At 33.9% G+C, this 20,584-nt stretch overlaps 1 protein-coding gene across 4 annotated transcripts; it reads left to right on the forward strand.

Moving 5' to 3' along the window:
- The first annotated feature begins 1,177 nt into the window (after nt 1-1,177).
- On the forward strand, nt 1,178-20,418 carry LOC132731740 (zinc finger CCCH domain-containing protein 4-like). 4 transcript variants are annotated; one of them, XM_060717990.1, is made up of 15 exons: nt 1,178-1,529; nt 7,929-8,285; nt 8,553-8,928; nt 9,302-9,514; nt 9,963-10,023; nt 10,330-10,524; nt 10,910-11,018; nt 11,445-11,554; nt 12,355-12,424; nt 12,707-12,854; nt 13,143-13,981; nt 14,289-14,495; nt 15,100-15,182; nt 15,600-15,712; nt 16,305-20,418. In XM_060717990.1, exons 2-15 carry the CDS (start codon nt 7,970-7,972, stop codon nt 17,578-17,580), a joined length of 4,116 nt encoding a protein of 1,371 aa, XP_060573973.1. In that variant the 5' UTR covers nt 1,178-1,529; nt 7,929-7,969; the 3' UTR covers nt 17,581-20,418. The 4 variants fall into 4 exon arrangements, with proteins under 4 accessions (XP_060573973.1, XP_060573972.1, XP_060573975.1 ...); XM_060717989.1 differs by lacking the exon at nt 1,178-1,529 and adding an exon at nt 2,356-2,514; XM_060717992.1 differs by lacking the exon at nt 1,178-1,529 and adding an exon at nt 2,356-2,514 and having other exon boundaries at nt 8,556-8,928.
- The last annotated feature ends 166 nt before the right edge of the window (nt 20,419-20,584 follow it).

Genomic DNA, 20,584 nt, shown 5'->3' on the forward strand with positions numbered 1-20,584 from the left:
TGTTTTCGATTATACTTGTGTCCTTTTAGTAACGTTCAAACAAATATTTGGCACAATCTCTTATAATAAAGTAAAAAGAAATGATGAAGTCTCTTCCATAAAAATACAAATCGAGCAAAATTTAGTAGAGGCCCGTAAAGTGCACAGTTATTTGTTTTAATAAAAGCTGGGAACGAACGGTCATCAGCCTTTCAGTACAAATGAGAAAAAGAGCTAACTTTGACATGCACAAAGATTGATTTTATATAAGTGGCGAAAGAATAGGTCTTTTCATGAATTTAATAAAAAGCCGGCTTATACTGTTAACGTCAAAATATTCCGATGTAATGCATTAGATCTACTTTAAAAATTGGTGCATGGAAAATTATAACTTTTACATGGATACAGACTACAGTGACAAAAGTTGTTGATTATTTAATCAGTATTGTTTTGATATGGAGCTTATTATACATGTATGCATATCGTGAAAAATAGATTATGATCATCAAAACAACACGTCAAACCATACATTGGTATTAGAGAGAATATGGTTTTCATTCACATCATAATTAAGAAGATGTAGGACGGTGGAGTAAAATACATCCAGTATACATATCATTAAATGCAAGATGCTGTAGGTCCAGGGCTACCTCCGTTTAATTTAATACAACGCGGCAACTCTTGCTTTACTTCACGTGTTATGATGTACGATTAGCCTCCCTTTATACATTGAACTGTATGTTTATATAAATACAGGGTCACTGGACATTTAAAAGAAATTTATATTCGGCATCAACCCTGCATTAGGTTTAAACATGCGATTAAAGATAAAAAGGTGGTAATTAGAGGTGTTTTTATATTTGGCATCGCCCACCTGATAATATAACTTTAAGTTATCGTACAAGTCCCAACTCAAGCTTTAAATTTTGACCACACTTATAGAGCGTATGTACTTGAAAATGCTCCTTAAATGCGATACGTAAATCAGATCAAGCACCACATTTTTATATCGTTTAATCTTATCGCGACAGAAGAATATCAAACCATCATAAACGTAATCAACACCTCTGTGTACCCCCAAGCAGCTATCCGTGGTAGTCAACGTTGTGTTTCAGAATGAGGCTCATTATGGGGAAATTTATGCAAATGTGTCTATTTCTGTAACCAGGTATCGATCATGCGTGCAAAGCGAGCTGAATTATAGATTACCGGGTTGTGCACAAGGCTGAAAAAATCTTGCTGAAGACGTATTCTAGAGTTGTTTTGAAGAAAAATAAGGCATTTGAAACGGTTATATTCAGCCAAAGTTCTCATCTTAAGTATTAATATATATTATATGAACCGATTTTAAATTAATTTGTACATTTAACTTGGTCTAAACGAGTGAATTGCAGAACAATTTAACCTGAAAACGAAGGACAAAAAGGATTCTTATACTAAACTGGGAAAATGGAAGGAAATATCAAAAAGTATTTCACGTTGGTCTAAATGAAGATCAATCAGAAATATAGATCTTAGAATTCAAAATAGTGTGCTAAAACAATATATAGGCAAGTATTTAATATTCATACCCGAATGCGTATATTTTCAATAAGGAAAAGTGCTTGCAATAACAGTGTATGTCTTCTTGTTCAGTGCAATACAGTAGCTAGTTCATTTTTATTTGCGATCTTGACATTTTTCCGTTTTGCATGAAGTTTACACGTTTTTCTAACGAAGAGATGTTTAAATCATTTTCTTTAAAAGTGGCAGCTTGTATTCAGCTTTTTGTAATTGTAACCACAGCTGGCGCAAAATTGATCATGTTTATTTCATTGAAAATCGCCCCTGGCAACGGTAAATATTGTAGTTGACCTACTTTTTGTACGTCTGATAGCAATGGAGGAAATATATTTAAATATTGTAAAAAAAAATAGATTTAAGAAAAATTAAAGGACATGTGCAGATACAATTAGGATTCCAACTAATTGATTAATTATTACTAGATTAATTTTAAAGAATTTTCCCAGTAAATTTTGTATCATGAGATAATTTGATCGAGACGTTTAAACATTTAATAAAGGTAAAACACATAAATAATATTTTGAATTAAATGTAAAATGGCATTTTGTAAAAATGTTATACCGATATATAAATATGTGTTGCACTATCTTCCCCAAAAAATAATAGGTTTAAAATTATTTTTTCCCACTTGGGGCCTCTTGAATCTCACATTCCTAAAAATCACGCACAATGTGCATGATAGAGGTATCTAAAGGTAATGCCCCCAACAACCCTAGACATTTTCATTATCCTTATCGAAAACCAATGAAAGAAACCCCTTGCCAACCCTCTTTCCGCCCATCAATGCTGTTGACGTCACTACATGATATAGTTACTCCGCCATTTTGCGTGTTAAATCTAGAACAGTCTTTGTTCATGTAGTTGGAGAAATTTATGTGAGATTTGGACATGAAAAAGGATTCGCAATATACTCGATAATATTCTCTTTTAATATATAAGGCTATTCTCGATACTTGGATCTCTTTCTTTATGGTACATATCCCTTATTTTCCGCATAAACCCTTTGGTTTTACAGCCACATAAAAATGTTGAAAATATTATAAACATTCAATATGGTGGCAGAAAATTCGTGTAAGCAGGGGTCATTTACTATAAGTTTATGCGGAAGAAATGGCGAGCAAAACGCATTTGTTTATTTGTGATTAAGGCATAAATTTAAGAAGAAGGAAATCTGCATTACTACAATCTTTTCTATGGCAGATCTCGTTTTACACCTTTGTGAAAACTTCCTGAAAAAAAACGCAATGGCGGCATATGGGCAGACTATTTTCATATCTGTTTGTAATCGGTTAATGATATGGAGGGTTAGGCTTGGATAAAATGCTATAATTTATTTTCATTAAGATGTTCCTAGCACGGTTAGATCGAGGTGCCTGCAATAGTTTTAAGGGGCAAGGGGATGAAATCGTTGTATGGCGACTTTTCCATCTTGTTACTTCGCTGACGTGTCAAAAGTCACGTGTTGTCTAGGTGCGAGGTCATGTGATCACAAAATGTCATGTTCTAAAATTAGAAAAATCCAATTAGCGGGAATACGGCTATGGGCGATTAAATTGGTCAAACTATATCGCGGCCTGTTAAGCATATCAAACCGTCAGTAAGATTCAAGGTTACAATGTTTCAAAATTTGACTACCTGTATCGGGGAACTTTAGGGTTAAAACAAATTTGAAGAAATTATCAAATGATAATTCTACTTATTAACCACTACTTAAGCTTTACGTCAATTTATATATTACGGCTTTATTAAAAAAATTTCTTAAATTTCAGTTCTAAGATATCGCACAATTTAATTAAGAACAAAACTCGTAAAATATTAAATTAATGTTACTTTTTTTCGCGAGGATTTAAGAGGTAAGTTTTCATATAGTTAATTAAACAAACACACTTCCGTTTTCAATAAGTATCGTTTATAAGAATAACTAACCCCCGCTTAATTAAATACAAAAATAAGTGGAAACAGTAACTGTAACGACAATCCCCCCGTGACGCCCCTTTTCTCTTTCCATATGTTGCGAAATAATGAGGCCCAGCCAATGACCTTTCTCTTTGTTAGATTAGATATACTACGACTACGTATGTGACCACTTATACAAATTCAGGTGTGATGAAATATTTACTTCAGTAATAGCTACAGGAAAAAAAATCAATATTTATCAGTAATGTACATTTTAACTTAACTCATGTTTGTTTTACCATAAATTGATTTTTATTATTTTCCAATGTACATAAATATAAAGGTGACAGGAAACCACCTGCTGTATTATTTGTTAGGCTGTTGAAGAAATTTAACCACCTGTTGCATGTTTTTACAATGAGGCCCTGCATGGGTAACTGTTGAGACATGTTGACAATATTAATTTATTTGTTATATAAATTTATAACGAATTAAAATTTTTATTCAACTTCAAAATTACAAAATCTATTAAAAGTTAATTCCAGAATATGTCTTGTACCAAAGAGATTTAAAATTGCACAAAAACTATTGGAAATCAATTAGAAATGTAATTTACTTAAAATCTATTTAACGTTTAAGTAATTTTTCATTTTAATAGTTTTTTTTTTTTCACAGTAATAATATATATGCAGGAAATCCTTGTTTTACATTTATTACAAAAATGCATTCATTAGCTAAAACAATTACAAATCCTAGTTTATTGTATACCGGTCATTATAACATGTAAAGTTTTTTTTTCTCTACTAATACTAAAATCATTTGTAATCCAACATGGCCATCCCTTGAAAAAAAAAAAATTGCAACACAACTATGGCAGTAAAATCAGGAAAGCCCTAGTAAAATCTCAACCTTGCACATGGTAAAATCCTAACGCATTCCTTTGCAATAAGGATTTGGCCATAAAAAATTTAATAACTTTTACAAGTAAATGCTTTAAAAAATGTCAAGGTCGCAACTAAAAATCGAAGAAACAAAAACAACCCATTGAAAGCACTGTTATTTTTTTAAAACTAAATAAAATGAAGAAAAATAAAAAACAATATGAAAGTAAAAGGTGGAAATACATGGACAAATGAACAGCAATAGCCAAGAATTGGAGCCAATGGAATGGAAAAAAAAGATGAAAGTCAAGCCCAAGAAAAAATGAATGACATAATTTGAAAAAATATAGTCCAAAATGAAAATTAAGTGAAATATGCACTCCATAATGAAAAAATATTAAAATGTATTAAAGTCCATAACAAATCTTATGAAGTCCAATTCCACAGAAAAGTTCGAACCAATCATTATGAACATTATGAAAAAGAATTGCAATTTGATTGGCCATGCAAATTGGAAGAGTATGTCCAAGTAACACCTTATTATTACAAAACTCAGTCCAGTAGTGGCCCAAAATGAAAACCTAAACATATGCCAGTGTCATTTATAAGACATGAAGTCACTTGAAATCATTTTAGTGTTGTCTTGTCAGAAACAAATGAAGTCTGAAATCCTGAAGTGAAAATATTAAAAATCAAGCTGTGACCTGTATGATAGTTGAAATCTATCCAATGCCCATTTAGACTATTAAAAAGGCATTTGTTAAAGTGGTGTCCCAGTAGCTGAATTATGTGAAAGGCAATTTAAATACATCACCTTTACCAATGTATGAAAATATCCCTATAGATATTTTTCTGGCTGTAAAACCCAGGGTTGCTTTCTATATAGATTTTTTTCTTCATTTAAATCAGTTCAATACAATTTGAGATTGTGAAATGTTTTTTAAGCCATATGGTGAAACAGATGTTTGTCTTAATGAAAGTTAATGAGTTACTGACAAGATGCTTAGATGTATTTAATGAGAAAAAGCTGAAAGTTGTAAACAAAACGCTGAAAGTTTAGCCCCATGTCATGAAACTGAAGTTATGCATTTAGTAACTGATTCAAAGTCTTCTTACAAGGGTACATGTCCTAAAGTTATTTTTCTGCGTATGACAGCTCTAGTTTTTCTGTATTAGAACCATTAAAAAAAAAAAAAAAATTCAGCTGATATTTTTAAATTGTACCTATGTTCTTTTATACTGTACAATCTGCCACCTAAATTGAGCTGTCAAGTAGTTTAGATTCTTGTTGCTACATAATTATTATCCCCCGCCGATGGAATCGGGAGGGGGATATAGTTTTGGCGTTGTCCGTCCGTCCTTCCGTCCGTCCGTCTGTCCGTCCGTCCGTCCGTCCATCCGTCCGTCCGAATTTCGTTTCCGGAGTAGTTCTCTGCAACTAATGGCTGGAATTCAACGAAACTTTATGGGAATGTTGATCAGCATGTGAAGTTGTGCACCTGGGTATTTTCGTCTGGATATTTTTAGTATTTTTAGAGTTATTGCCCTTGACTCAGTAAAATTTTGTCTGAATTTCGTTTCCGGAGTAGTTCTCTGCAACTAATGGCTGGAATTCAACGAAACTTTATGGGAATGTTGATCAGCATGTGAAGTTGTGCACCTGGGTATTTTCGTCTGGATATTTTTAGTATTTTTAGAGTTATTGCCCTTGACTCAGTAAAATTTTGTCCGAATTTTGTTTCCGGAGTAGTTCTCTGCAACTAATGGCTGGAATTCAACGAAACTTTATGGGAATGTTGATCAGCATGTGAAGTTGTGCACCTGGGTATTTTCGTCTGGATATTTTTAGTATTTTTAGAGTTATTGCCCTTGACTCAGTAAAATTTTGTCCGAATTTCGTTTCCGGAGTAGTTCTCTGCAACTAATGGCTGGAATTCAACGAAACTTTATGGGAATGTTGATCAGCATGTGAAGTTGTGCACCTGGGTATTTTCGTCTGGATATTTTTAGTATTTTTAGAGTTATTGCCCTTGACTCAGTAAAATTTTGTCCGAATTTCATTTCCGGAGTAGTTCTCTGCAACTAATGGCTGGAATTCAACGAAACTTTATGGGAATGTTGATCAGCATGTGAAGTTGTGCACCTGGGTATTTTCGTCTGGATATTTTTAGTATTTTTAGAGTTATTGCCCTTGACTCAGTAAAATTTTGTCCGAATTTCGTTTCCGGAGTAGTTCTCTGCAACTAATGGCTGGAATTCAACGAAACTTTATGGGAATGTTGATCAGCATGTGAAGTTGTGCACCTGGGTATTTTCGTCTGGATATTTTTAGTATTTTTAGAGTTAGTAAAATTTTGTAAATTTCAACTTGTGTCGCATGTAACTCAAAAAGTATTTGACCTAGAGTCATGAAACTTTACAGGAATGTTGATCAGTATGTGTAGTTGTGCACCTGGGTATTTTCGTCTGGATATTTTTAGTATTTTTAGAGTTATTGCCCTTGACTTAGAAAATTTTTGTAATTTTCAACTTGTGTCTCATGTTACTCAAAAAGTATTTGACATAGAGTCATGAAACTTTACAGGAATGTTGATCAGTATGTGTAGTTGTGCACCTGTGTATTTTCATCAGGATATTTTTAGTATTTTTAGAGTTATTGCCCTTGACTCAGTAAAATTTTGTCCGAATTTCGTTTCCGGAGTAGTTCTCTGCAACTAATGGCTGGAATTCAACGAAACTTTATGGGAATGTTGATCAGCATGTGCAGTTGTGCACCTGGGTATTTTCGTCTGGATATTTTTAGTATTTTTAGAGTTATTGCCCTTGACTCAGTAAAATTTTGTAATTTTCAACTTGTGTTGCATGTAACTCAAAAAGTATTTTACCTAGAGTCATGAAACTTTACAGGAATGTTGATCAGTATGTGTAGTTGTGCACCTGGGTATTTTCGCCTGGATATTTTTAGTATTTTTAGAGTTATTGCCCTTGACTTAGTAAAATTTTGTAATTTTCAATCACAATCATCAGTCACATGGGGCCAGAAAAGGAGTTTCATAAATGCAAAATTAAAAAATCTTGTCTGACAGTACAAGGCCTAGAGCTTTGATATTTGGTATATGATATAACATATAGGTCCTCTGCCAAAATTGGCCCCACTCCAGGGGGTCATAGATTTTCCTTATATGTATATAGTGAAAACTAAAAAACTCTTCTTGTTTGAAGGTACAAGGCTTCAAGTTCAAAGAATTTTACAGTTTATGCCATGATTAATATATAAATAAAGCCTTATGTCTTCAGTTGTTGTGTTAATAATAACCAGTACTCGGCGGGGGATATAAATTCAACGAATTTGCTTGTTCAATTATAAATGCCCCCATAAGGTTGTTCGGCAAATACAATGTGGTAAAACATACATGTATAGTAGAATCAACAAAGTAAAGAATTCTGATTTGGTTCTGAAATCTGTCTATAGTTATTAAGGAAAGCATCATGGTTATTCATAGCATTTTATCCAAGAACTAATTCCATAATTTTAAAATTAATTAACTGTAAAATCTAATATACACACATCGAAATAGAAGTTGAAATTCAATTTGTGTTCATTTTCAGACTGCTGTTTTACTAAGTTTACAATGGGAGGCTAAACGAACATGGAAACTGAAACACAGCCAATAGAAAATGCTCATGAACTTGTAAATAACGACGAAGAGGAAGGTATGGCCCCGCAAGATTCAGAAGGCGCTGTAAGTGATGGTGAAATGGGTCATATTGAACAAAAAGAAAACAAGGACCCTTTACAGATGAATTCTAAATTTGAAGAGTCGGATACAGGCTCAGTGAAAACAGATAAGAGGGTCGAACAAATCTCTGCTGATGAGGGTGCTGTTGATGCCGAAGATGGAGAAATTCTTGAAGATGGCGAAATTGCCAGTGATCAGGATGGTGAAATAAACGAAGAAGAAGAAGGTTAGTGAGCGGCAATGTTTCAAATTGATCTTAAGTTTTTTTTCAGGTTTGAAGAATGACCCTCATAGCAAGTATCGTGTTTGAGAAATTAGAATAAATTTCATTGGATAATGTGATTTGGCTATTTAAATAACTCCTCTAAAGTTCATCTACATTTAAGATAAAGCATGTCATAAAGATTGATCTATATAGGTACTCCTAAGTTTTTTTACAGCCTCGTTTTCTATAATTTGCAGTTTTAAATAAAATTTCGTTTTTTATTTTCAGAAGAAGAAGGAGAAGAAAAACCTAGCCCAAACAAGTCTAGTCCAACAAAACAACGAAGTAGCGGACATCGTGAGGATCACAAAAGACGTGGGCACGAGAAACGCGATAGACACTCAAAACGTAGACGAACCTCCAAAGAAGAATCACATAAAGAAAAACAGAAAAAGAAACGCCATAAAGACTATGATTATGATAAATCGGGCGAAGATTATGACAGTTCTTGGTCCGATACGAGACGCGAGAAGAATGATAGAAAGCATGATAGTCCCTCTCATGACAGTCACGGTGAAGAGAGGTATTCTGGGAAGCATGATAAGGACGGGGATAAGAGGCGAAGAGGTTCAGGTGAAAATCGGCACCATAGTGGACGTGAAAGGTACAGGATCCTTAATAAATTTTTTCTGAAATGGCTTTTTTGCACATTCATTGGAGTTATAAAAGGGAATTAAGTTTGAGAGATTGGCCTTGGTTATATTGATTATTATATTATATGTTTTGCAAGTATTATTATAATATAATGGAAAGATGTATTAAACAAAATATATATGAAATGCATGTAACAATTTCATTGTTTTTTTAGGGCTTTATATTGTACTTTGTAGGAAAGAACTGAAAACTTTACAGTAGTCTTAGTAAGTCATTCGTCACTGGTATTTACTTTGTTTAGTTGATATGTTATATTTCGCTACTAAGGGTTAAGGATATTGTAAAGATTATCTTAATATTTATCTCTATTTTTTCAAACACAGAGGTAGGGATCGTGATAAAAATAGCGCAGACAAAGAGAAGACCAGGGATAGGTCGAGAGATCATCATGACAGGGAAAGGGGAGATAAATCTAATAAAAAAGAACGTCGTGAACGTGACAGAGGAAGTAAGGGTCGTAACTATACAGACGGCTACGAGAGTAGTCCGCCGGGAATTTACGACAGTCCCTCCGATGATGAATATGATGCGAGCAGGTGGGTAGTAATGTTTTAATTTTTTTGTTTTATACATTATGTACCCTATGTTTTACTGTTAAATGTTATTTTATTAAAGTGCCTTTTATTGAATTTGTTTCCGAGTATATAAGAAATAAAAAGTAAATTTCATTTGGTCTCTATATAGATGTAGTCTGTTCATAGACCATTCATTCAACTGTTCCCATCTATAGTCTTAACACAATAAAAGTTAGAACATTGTTGCAATAGGGACAGGGCTATTTTAAGCACTCAAATTGCTATGTTGTGGTAATAAATCATCATTTGCATTAAATTCCTGTAGGATTTTGTGAAATCTGATATAAATGCTAGAAGTATTCAATTAAAAATGTTATTTTGCCATACAAATTTTATATCGTTAATGTCATCTTGTTTCTTTTTAAAAAACAAACTTTTTTATTATTTGATGAATGTCTGTATATTACAGGTATGCTGAAAAGAAGCCAAAGTTTGGGTTGGAAGAGGACTATATGGACATGGATATGGAGGTATGTTTATAATGTAATTGAAAAGTACAGTAAATTTAAATATTAAATATTTAATGTCCAATTGAGAAAACATTTATATAAAGTCTTGTTGAACCGAGTTATTGTGCATGTATTTCTGGCTGTATGTGCTGATGGCATGGTTGTTTTACAACAAGTCTTCACTTTATGAATAAACCTCTTGATTTAATTATTTTACCAGATATGTATTATATTTCCTGGAATATCCCTTAATCTGTTGACCCACCTTCCCAATTTTATCACTTAAAACTGCGTAATACCAACTTTGACATCTTTCCGACATTTCAGCAAACGATGCCAAAGGGGAAGAGAAAGCAACAGCAACAACAACAACAGCAGAAAAAATTTGATCGCCGACGGCAACGCAATGATCGAGGTGAAGAATTTGAGGAAGAAGGTCCGGTCAAAAAGAAACCCCTTCTACAAACTCCTATGGAGGAAAGGCCTGTGTGCCGATTCTTTAAAGAAGGCAAATGCCAGAAAGTGAGTTGAAATGGTTTTAATAATGTATTTTAAATGGATTTAACTCACTACAGTGTTGGAGCAGTACTTATAGACACTTGCAGAAATCATATCTCAAAGTAGAAAAATATCGCTTTTTTGACGATTCTTAGAGTTTTCATTCATTATTGCATATAAATCGGTGTGAAGAGATGTGTGTTAGAGTGCATTTCGGTGGGATGTGCAAAAGTTTTTTCTTTAATTCTAAACTGTGAACATTTACATACGTTCTAGTACTGATTTTATATACCTAGTTACAAGAAGTATTTTAAGTCTGTATCATATCCATTGTATATCAAATCAGACCTATCAGTCAATGTCATTTTATTTTGTCTTGGTAACAAAAGCGATGGTATTATAATTTCAGGGTCCAGACTGCCCATTCAACCATGACTATCAACCACAGAAGAGACTTGAGCTGTGTAAATATCATTTACAGTCTTTCTGCAGGAAAGATGGATGCGTTTTTATGCATGATATCCTTTTATATAAATATATACAAATATGTTACAACTTTATCCATTTAAATATCTGTATAAAAAAGTGTAGCTAAAGACATCTTCAATTATTTAAACTTTTTAATTATTTGTCAGTAAGAATTGATAAAAGAGACTAGTCTAAAATAACTTAAAAATAAAGACCTCAGAAAACTTTTGTCTAAAATAATTTGTCCAGCTTGAATAATTATGATTTAGATGTAAATTGTTTTAAGAAATCACCTAATTGTAAACACAAAGAACACTCAGTACCTTAAAGCTGCAATAAGATCAATTTTGTGAATTATGTATTTAGAATTATTAGTGTTAGAAATTTGATTAAGACCTTGCATTTTAGTACTGGAGGCAGGCTGCTTTAAAACATACTTGACTTTTGTCAAATTGCTGATCCTTAACAGTTCGTACAAAATTTTCCATGTAAATATTTCCACACTGGGTCCACGTGTTACCAGGGTGACAACTGTAAATTCTCTCATCAACCCTTGACAGAGGAAACAGATATGGCCCTGCAAAATGTAAGTAGTAGACGGAACACAATGATTTCATGTTGTACTTAGCCTTCAGTTAGCTCAATAGGTAGAGCGTTTGACTGTCAATCAGGCGACCAGGGTTAGATTCCCGGATGTGGCAGGTCACTTTCAATGAGATTGATCATGAAATCCTTCTTTCTATGGTCATTCGCACTATACCTCTGCTCTGGCATGTACTGAAGTAATCACTTCCTTGCGAAAGTGAAGGAAACTAGTACTGGTAAACTGCTTGACAGGGTGCCCAGGAACGATGCAGTGGCTGAACTGTGCTCTGTTAAATGCATTGTGGCTTACTGCCGTGATCTGGAGTGAAAACTACCAGCACCACCACCTCAGGTTGCACTTTTTAATCATAATCATAGAAAGGAACGGGGCAAGTGTCAGCTAATAAATAAATAATCTAGTAGATTTAAAACATTTCAAATACAAAATGTTTGTGAAAATGCTATAAATTGGCTAAAAACATTGGCTTTAAAGTATTGTGTTATACCTTATTGCATATTGATTTTCAATAAAAAAAATTAAATTACAAAGTGTTGATGTCCTTGCAAATATTTCTGAATATAAGTGACAGCTGTATTAGAATAGATAAAACATGATTAACAATTATTTGAAGTGAAAACGATAATAAATACACAGATGTTATTAGTAATATTTTGATTCATAGGCTAAGCATGTGATATGACAGCAAGAGCTTGTTTTGTTTATTTTTCATTGTGTACGGTTTTTAAAACAAATGGTGTGATTTAACGGCAAGAGCTAATTTTGTTAATTATTTTTTCCAGTTACTTAAAGACAGAGAAGATTGGGAAGAAGATTTTGGAGAAAGGAAACATAAAAAGAAGGGCTTGTTAGGTGAGTTTAACAGATGTGATAGGGAAATGATAGTTATACAATGTATGGAGTTTTCTTTTTGTGATTATGGAACAAAAAATTTAGGGAAATTTTCGAGAAATTGGTAAAATTAGGAAAGGAATGAGTCTCGACAAAAGCCTTAATTGTGAATATTGATTAACTATTTACAGCTTTTTTAAAAATTTAAATCATTATCATAACGTAACATATGAAGCAAGCCAGTTTTATTTTCACATAATTATCATAATGCATATTGTAAACACAAGGTTTTCTCTTTTGTAGGAGATCAACCTCAGATGTCCGATCAAGAAATTCAGAAGAAGTTGGAAGACATGAAAAGTATACCGTCAATATTTGACATTCAGACCCACAAGCCTGGGGAGAGTCCTAATAAACCACCCCCGAAAAAGGGACAGTCGCAAAACATGAGGTAATGTACATGTCAAGTTAAATTATGTACCAGTTTTAAGACTGCATTGTACTTTCGAGGAATATTGTCATACTTTAAAAGGCTACAATGTAGTAAATAGTATGCTATTAACAGAAATTATTTTACAATACTTTGAAAATTTTAAATAGCTATTTTTTTAGGCATTTGAGAGGAAAAAATCTCACGAAAAGGCAATGTAAAGCAATGACATTTTGATTATGAATTTTTTTAACATTTTTTACTTAAACATTTTCGGGTATTTATATTTTGTGTTTATAAATATTTCAGGCCAAATGGAGGTTTTGATCAAGGTATGCCCAATCAGATGGGACCAGGTCCGAACATGAGATTTAATGGACCGCCAAACCCAGGGGGACCACCTCGACCACCATTTATGGGGCCTCCTGGGCCAGGCATGGATGGACCGCCAATGAACATGCAGGGACCCCCTCCAATGGTCAGCGGGCCGAATATGGGTAATGGTCCTGGTTTAATGGGCCCTGCACCCATGATGTCTGGACCTGGAATGCCAGGTCCTGGTATGCAGGGACCTCCATTGGGACCTCCTATGAGCCAGGCAGCTGCCTTGGTTGGTGCAATCCTCAGAGCTGCTCCCATGCTTCAGCAATACAGGGGCCCAGGCGGACAAGGACCAAACCAGGGTCCTAACATGCAAGGTGATCAACGTTTTATGGGTCCAAATATGATGGGACCTGGTCCAAATATGAACGGACCTAACTTAATGGTGCCACCTCCAAACATGAGTGCACAAATTATGAGCCCAGGGCAGGATGAGATGATGGGAGACAATCAACAGCAAGGCATGATGGACATGGGTCAAGGTCAGAAAATGATGATGAACCAAGGTCAAGGGTCAATGATGCAAGATGAAGATATGGGCCAAAATCAAGGCAGTCAGAATATGGGTCAAATGAACACAGGTGGAGGAGCCAAAAATCGTGATCCTCGGAAGTCCGGAGCACAAAATGATCCTCGGCTTAAAAGAGAGGAACCCGAGATAACTGATGTAGACATGAGGCCGGTGCAAAATGATAACAATGCCAATTTAGATCAAGATTTCCGCCAAGATGTTGACATGCGTCAGGAAGACAATGGCAGTAATCAAGGTATGTTAGAGATAAGAAAACTTACTTGATAGTAAAAAATAAGTAGTCAATTGCAAATTCTTAAAATTCACTTTAATATACCAATGTATCTGAACCTAAAGATTATATTGTGATTTTGTTAAGAAGGATGAGAGAAAAAAGTGCGGCCATATTCAATTATATTTATACACAAACCAATTGGTCAAAGCAACTTAGTAGGAACGAGATTTAAAAAGAATGCTGTTTAGAGCTATAGTTATTTCTGCATCCCTGCTCCCATTGTATGTTCTTAACACCAGAATTTTAGATGTCTTGGAAATCTTTGTAGGTGACCATACTCCAACCCAAAACTGGGATGAAGAAAATGCTGATATGAACGCTGATGATGACATTGCAATTCCGAGCCATTTACCGCCCAAACAGCGCGAGATGTTCCTGCGTATTCGACAACACCAGTTAAAGATGCAGCAGGAGAAATCTCCCGGCGTTAAAAAACCAGAGTCGCAACAGCAAAATACTCAAAGCTCAGTAAAAAGTAAGTAAAAAGCCGATTAATTTATAGATTACCTGTAGAATTTTCTAATGCATATTAAGAGGGTGGTAGTGTAACTTTTGAACTTTTAAAGAAATTGAATACATTTCTGGATTTATAAATGTATTTTACCAATTGTATTTATATATTTAGCCATAGCAAGCATTCTATGTTATGTTGGACATTGTTTATGAAAATTAAAACCATTGGAGGCTTCCTTGGCCGAGTGGTTATGGTTGTCGACTTCAAACCACTTGCTGCACACCTCTGTAGGTTGAAGCCATGCAATCTTTTTCGGACTCTTTTCATGTGAGAAAGCTATCCAGCTGGCTTACGAAACATTGGTGGTTCTACTTGGGTGCCCGTACATTGGCGTACCTAAGGTCTTTCTCCACCAGTAAAGCTGGGAAGTAGTCTGTATATGACGTACACTGTGTTGCCTCGGTAAAAAAAAAAGCGCCCAATAAAAAACTAAGACCATGGGAATAAACAGCGTTGGTAAGATCAAGATGGTTTATGTAAGTTTGTTAAGTGTTAGTTTTATCAAATAGTAAAATAGTAAACATAATTATGTGTAAGATTGAAGCATTGTATAAATATATTACAGTGGATGATGACAAATGGTATTCTAGTGACGAGGAAGATGATGTCAAACCAAATATATCCAATTTACTCACATCTCTAAACCAGGTATTTATGTTTACTTACTCTGGAATTTACAATATATATCATTTTATGACTATTGGTACAGTGCAACCTTTACACAGTGACCCTCTGAAAAGCAATTACATCTAGTACAACAGTTTAATTTCATAAAACTTCACAATTCAGGGTTTTCGTTATTGACAGATTGGCCATCCATATCATCGGTTGAAATGCCGTTGAAATTGGTTGTATTTTCAGCCTGTAGATTAAAATATTCACCTTGACTCTTGGCTGAATAATTCGTTTTCGTTGGCACATCTGTTGCTTCAGATAAAAATGAAAACCCTGTTCAATTAATTTGTGAAAACCCTATAGAGCAAAAAAGCTTTTTTTTAAACGCATCATTATATTTACGATATTGAAACTTTTAATGATTTTCGGATTTTTATTTCTATTTTTCAGCCCAAAACATCAGAAAATGTTCCAGCTAGCTCAGCTACCTCTTCCATCAATGTTATGCAAATGATAAATGCTATAAAAAGTTCAAATTCTTCTAGTACCATTCCACCAAATAGGTAAGAACTGTTTTCTAGTCTGCAAGAATCTACTTTCTTTTCTGCAAGAACCTGCTGTCTTTTCTGTAAGATTTTCTTTATGCAAGAAAATTGAATTTAGCAACCATCTTTAGCCTTTATCCTGCTGAAACTTAAAATGGCCAGCTCTTGCCACAAGTGTGGAGCCAGGCCAGTCTGCATATCTGTGAAGTCTTAACAAAGGCTCTATATTATTGGCTGACAAATGTCCCTAAAATTAATAATGGACAGTTCCAGAAAGTGGAAGCTGGGCAAGTCCATTTTAGAAAATCAGGTTATGTGTTTAATGTATGTGTTTTTATGTTTCATCTCCTGATATTTTCAATCATGTAAATAATAATATATATTTGTTTGACCTATAGCATTGCATTGTGTGTAATTTGAAAGACTCAATTGTGTTACTTATTTTCCAAATAAAGTGTAATGTTTTCACCATTTGAGGTGTTTTAAGTCGCAATTTTATGCAATAGGTTATGCATGGTGGTAAGTTAGTCTTTCTTGCTTGCATTCTATGTAGTAATAAAATTTTTGTGCAGTATTACATTGTCTTAAAATATATATATTTTGTTTGCAGACCAAATGATCCTAGAAGGCAGGCCTCACAGACTAAGGCATTCCAACGAGAGCCTGCAAATATAGTGTCACAAGATGGAGACTGTCCTTGGAAACTATTCCGTGTTTTGTACATTAAACAAAGAATACCTGCCAATGTGGATTTACAGGATACTAGATATAAGTCTGATCCCCGCGTTCAGAAAATGCTTAAAATGCAGGAAATGGAGAGTGGGAAAGTGATCGATCATTCAAAAGCTGTTCTACCGGAGAAAAGGGAGCTTCACAAAAGTTCTAGTGAACATAAACTTCCCAATTTACTAGATCCTAGAGTATTTAAAGAAACTCAAGGGGTTCCTACGAAGGTGGAATTAACACCTTTTGTAGACCCAAGGATGGGAATTAAACAAGAAAGTGATCAAAATTATAAGCCGGAAAGACCGTTTGACCCTCGTTTAAAACCAGGGTTGGATCCCCCGGCAAAGCCACTAGATCCACGTGTTCAGAGAATGACTTCAAATCCGGGATTGCCTGCTAGAGCAGTGGACCCTAGACTGGCTAGACAAGATTCAAATAATACTAGTGCCATAAACTCAGGTGTAAGACCATTTGACCCAAGACTTGCGCGTCAAAATAGTGTGGACTCTCAACCCGGGTCACGTGGTTCCACGCCACCCATGGATCCGAGAATATTTAATAGACAGCCATCAAATGAACCAAAAATAACAAAGTTGGAAAATTTACCAAGTTTACCACTTGACTTAGGGTTAGGCATGAGTCCGCCTTTAGACCCTCGTGTAGGTAAAGTGGCAGAGTCTGAATCAGTCTCTTCATTTAACAGACAAATAAGTCAGCCTGGAACTGCAAGCGAAAAAGATGCAGTACCAAAACCAAAGTTAGACTATAGAAATGATCCTAGATTTAAGCGAAAGCGTATTTCAGAGGCCAACGCCGCATTAGACATTGCCGAGAAAAAACGTTTAAATGAACAGAGGAAATCTAGTACAGAGTACAGTTCTCCATTAGGCGGGGACAGTTCACAATCCGGCGAGGAGTCTGGATATAATAGTTACAATAGACCGCGTCCGGTTCAGCCAAAACCGGTGCAGTCGCAACCTCAAACTAGTGTTTCAAACAGTGAACCTTTACCGAGTGTTAGCTCAGACGTTACTACTCATGATATTTTAGACTCTTTACAAATTATGCCGCCACCAGTGCTTGAGGAAACTCAAGGCTCAGACAAAAATCTCAAAGACATATTTAAAACAATTGATCCCACAGCTTCCCCGTTTTGCTAGTGCTTATTATTAGAACTGGATCTGAATTATTTATACAATTATAATGATTTTAAAAAAAAATCTTGAGATGAACAACTATTTATTTATCAAAATTGACTGTATTTATGTATTTTGTAAGCGATTAGCAATAATTGATTTCGATCAAGTTTTTGATATACAATATTGGTTGTAGGTTCATTTATTTCATAAAGCTCGACTCTGGAATCATGTAACCAGCCTCGAATTTTAGGTATTGTGTGTAATGTTTATCATTTGGGGAAATTTTAATAAATGAAAGCAAATTTTAATAAATGCAGAATCCAAAAAGTATCGAACTGTAAAAAAAGAAAACAACTCTAAATTTGGTACATATTTCGTATTTAACTTTTATTAGTCATTTAAACCACTTTTTTCAGTAGAGTGTACATGACAGATTTACATGTTAAAATGTCCTGCTGTGTACAACGATCTCATGAAAACAATACTGGGATAATGCTATTACTCGAATACTACTCTAAAACTTTTTTAAACAGTCAAACTACTAACACCAGTAAAATGCTGCATAAAAATAACTTTTAGTTAATGGAGAACTTAGGAAATTCGCTTTTAGATTTATTTATTTTTTTTACGTATTGAAAATTGTCCTTTACAAGAAATTTGTGCCAAAAATAATGAAAAGTTAGAAAACTAATTTTTTTGGGCAATTTTCTTGTTTTATTTCATTGGTTGTAAATGTGAAATACTCAATGAACTAGCTGTTGTTTACTAATTAACACTAATAATCTTTGTAGATCAAAGTTAGATATGCATTTAGATTGAATATGAAACATTTTGTCTTTCATTTGTTTATCAGGCTTTACACTGAGGTGTGACAACAGTATGTTATTAACATAATGTATATGTGTTGTATGCATGTTATATGTATGTTACGTTTGTGTGTGTGTACTTGGGTGTGTATTCCGGACAATTAAATTGTTATACGGAAGATAAAAACAGCGTCAATTAAGTTTGTGTACTGATTTTGGTATATTCAAAATAATGGTTTGTATTACGTTTGATGGACTCATTAAAATTTTTATATATGCCCAGAGATTTATTTCTTATTGATTTATTTAATCCTTCGATCGTGAATGAAAAATGCAATGAAATCTTATGTAGACACAATTTTAGTACGAAAAAAAAAAAATTTTTTTTTATGTGGCTAAAGTTAACTGAATATTTGATCAATTTTGGTACAAGTGAATATTTTATCAATTTTGGTATGAGTGTAATAAAAAGTTTGAAGCAAAAAAAATAATATTGAGACTAAAAATGAAAAATATATACCTACCAAGTAGGGAATTTTTTCACTAAAAGTAAAAAAAGGTATACCAAAAATTTTAACAGTGCGGGTGCATGTCACTTTATATTTGTTGTGAATGTTTTAATACACGAGCCTGAATGTGATTTGTATAAAAAGTGCTGGTAGCTTAGATTTATGTTAAATGGCAAAACAAAACAGTTCTTTTTAGCCATATTTGATTACAATGGAAGATATATCTATATATCCAGAGTGTGTTAACTATATTATGATATTTGATGTAGGCAATCAGACTTAGCAAGTGATTGTATTGTAACAGCTTTCAAGTTATATTCCCTGTTGATAATCTAATGAAATTCATAACTTTTCTCTACATTTTCTACTGTTTTGTTTTTGTGTGAAATTTACAGTTTTATTTGTAAATTGCAAGATACTGAATTTAACAATTATGCTAAAGTATGAAAAATTATTCTGGAAAGTATTTTTTAAAGAAATTTTAAATACTTTTGCTGTCTGTTAAAAATTGTTGTTAAACACAAAACAACACCAGCTGTTCTGGTCAAGACAACAAATTAAAATTAAGGTAGACTGTTTTAACTTTAAGAGTGCTCGTGGCTACTGATTTTACCCATGCGACCAGTGCAGACTGAGATCAGTCAGTATGTCCGTACCGTCTGATTATGGTCTGCACTGGTTGCTATTCAGTGGGTACTTATTATGAAAATTGTCCCTTAAAATGAGAAATGGTTGTGTCCCGATTGAAAGATGGACGAGTCCATGTAAGATATTTAGTGTAGAAAAGGTTAACATATATACAGTCATACCCATGTCACAGGTATAGCAAATCATCTTATGTAGCATTGAACAGAAGTTTAATTTCTAGTCATTAGTTTTGAATTTCATCCATAAAACAATATTTATTCGATTTCTCCCTTTTAACCCCTTAAGAAATATTGGCAATAATTAAAGTAATAAGAGGTCAATGTCACAAGAATAGAGCCAGGTCAGCCTACTTATCTGTCCAGACTGTATCCTGATTTAGTATTCTGATGCTGAAATACCTGTAACTTACTAACAGACTGTGCCATATTGAAATTTAGACTAGTCTTATTTCATTAATTCACCAGGGTTATGATCGAAGGTCTTGTGGTATTGTGTTCACTAACATTGTTGGTCACCCGTGGAAAAAATTCTGTGGGTAATTGACGATGGTCGTTTACTGAATAGTGTATCTTGCAGGAGTTATTCTTTATTTTGAGTATGAAAGAAAAGTATGTAGAAAATATGTAATAGTAGAATGTGTTGCATATATCAAGGGTTGATCGCAAAACTATTGTAAGTCTTTATTTATATCAAATAAGTTACTGCAGTTTTGCAGTCAACCCTCGATATATTTAACAATGGAAAACACATTGATAATCATGATGGTAAGGAATCTGTTGGAATTTTGCCAAAAATATATTGTTCGTTTTTGTAGCATTTTATGACATATAGTGATCCCACCTCTATTATTGTGCATTATCAAAACATATGTGCAGATTAAAAATGTTGAAATTTTATGCATTGTTTTGTGTTTTGATTACTTATTAAGTTGAATTGTATGAATGCAAGCTGTGGTTATGACATCTGTCAAAATGGAAACCATGACAACCATCCAATACAACAAAGTTAAAAATGCTGCAGACTTGGTTTCTTTGAGCCCTAGGCCAGTCCCCAACATTTGAA

Source organism: Ruditapes philippinarum, unplaced genomic scaffold, assembly GCF_026571515.1.
Source record: "Ruditapes philippinarum isolate M1 unplaced genomic scaffold, ASM2657151v2 ctg767_1_1_1_1, whole genome shotgun sequence".
NCBI lineage: Eukaryota > Metazoa > Mollusca > Bivalvia > Venerida > Veneridae > Ruditapes > Ruditapes philippinarum.

Coding starts and splice junctions, on each gene's coding strand:
- LOC132731740 (XM_060717990.1), top strand. CDS start 7,970: ATGGAAACTGAAACACAGCCAATAGAAAATGCTCATGAACTTGTAAAT. Junction 8,929..9,301: donor CACCATAGTGGACGTGAAAG/GTACAGGATCCT, acceptor TTTCAAACACAG/AGGTAGGGATCGTGATAAAA. Junction 15,713..16,304: donor AGTACCATTCCACCAAATAG/GTAAGAACTGTT, acceptor TTTTGTTTGCAG/ACCAAATGATCCTAGAAGGC.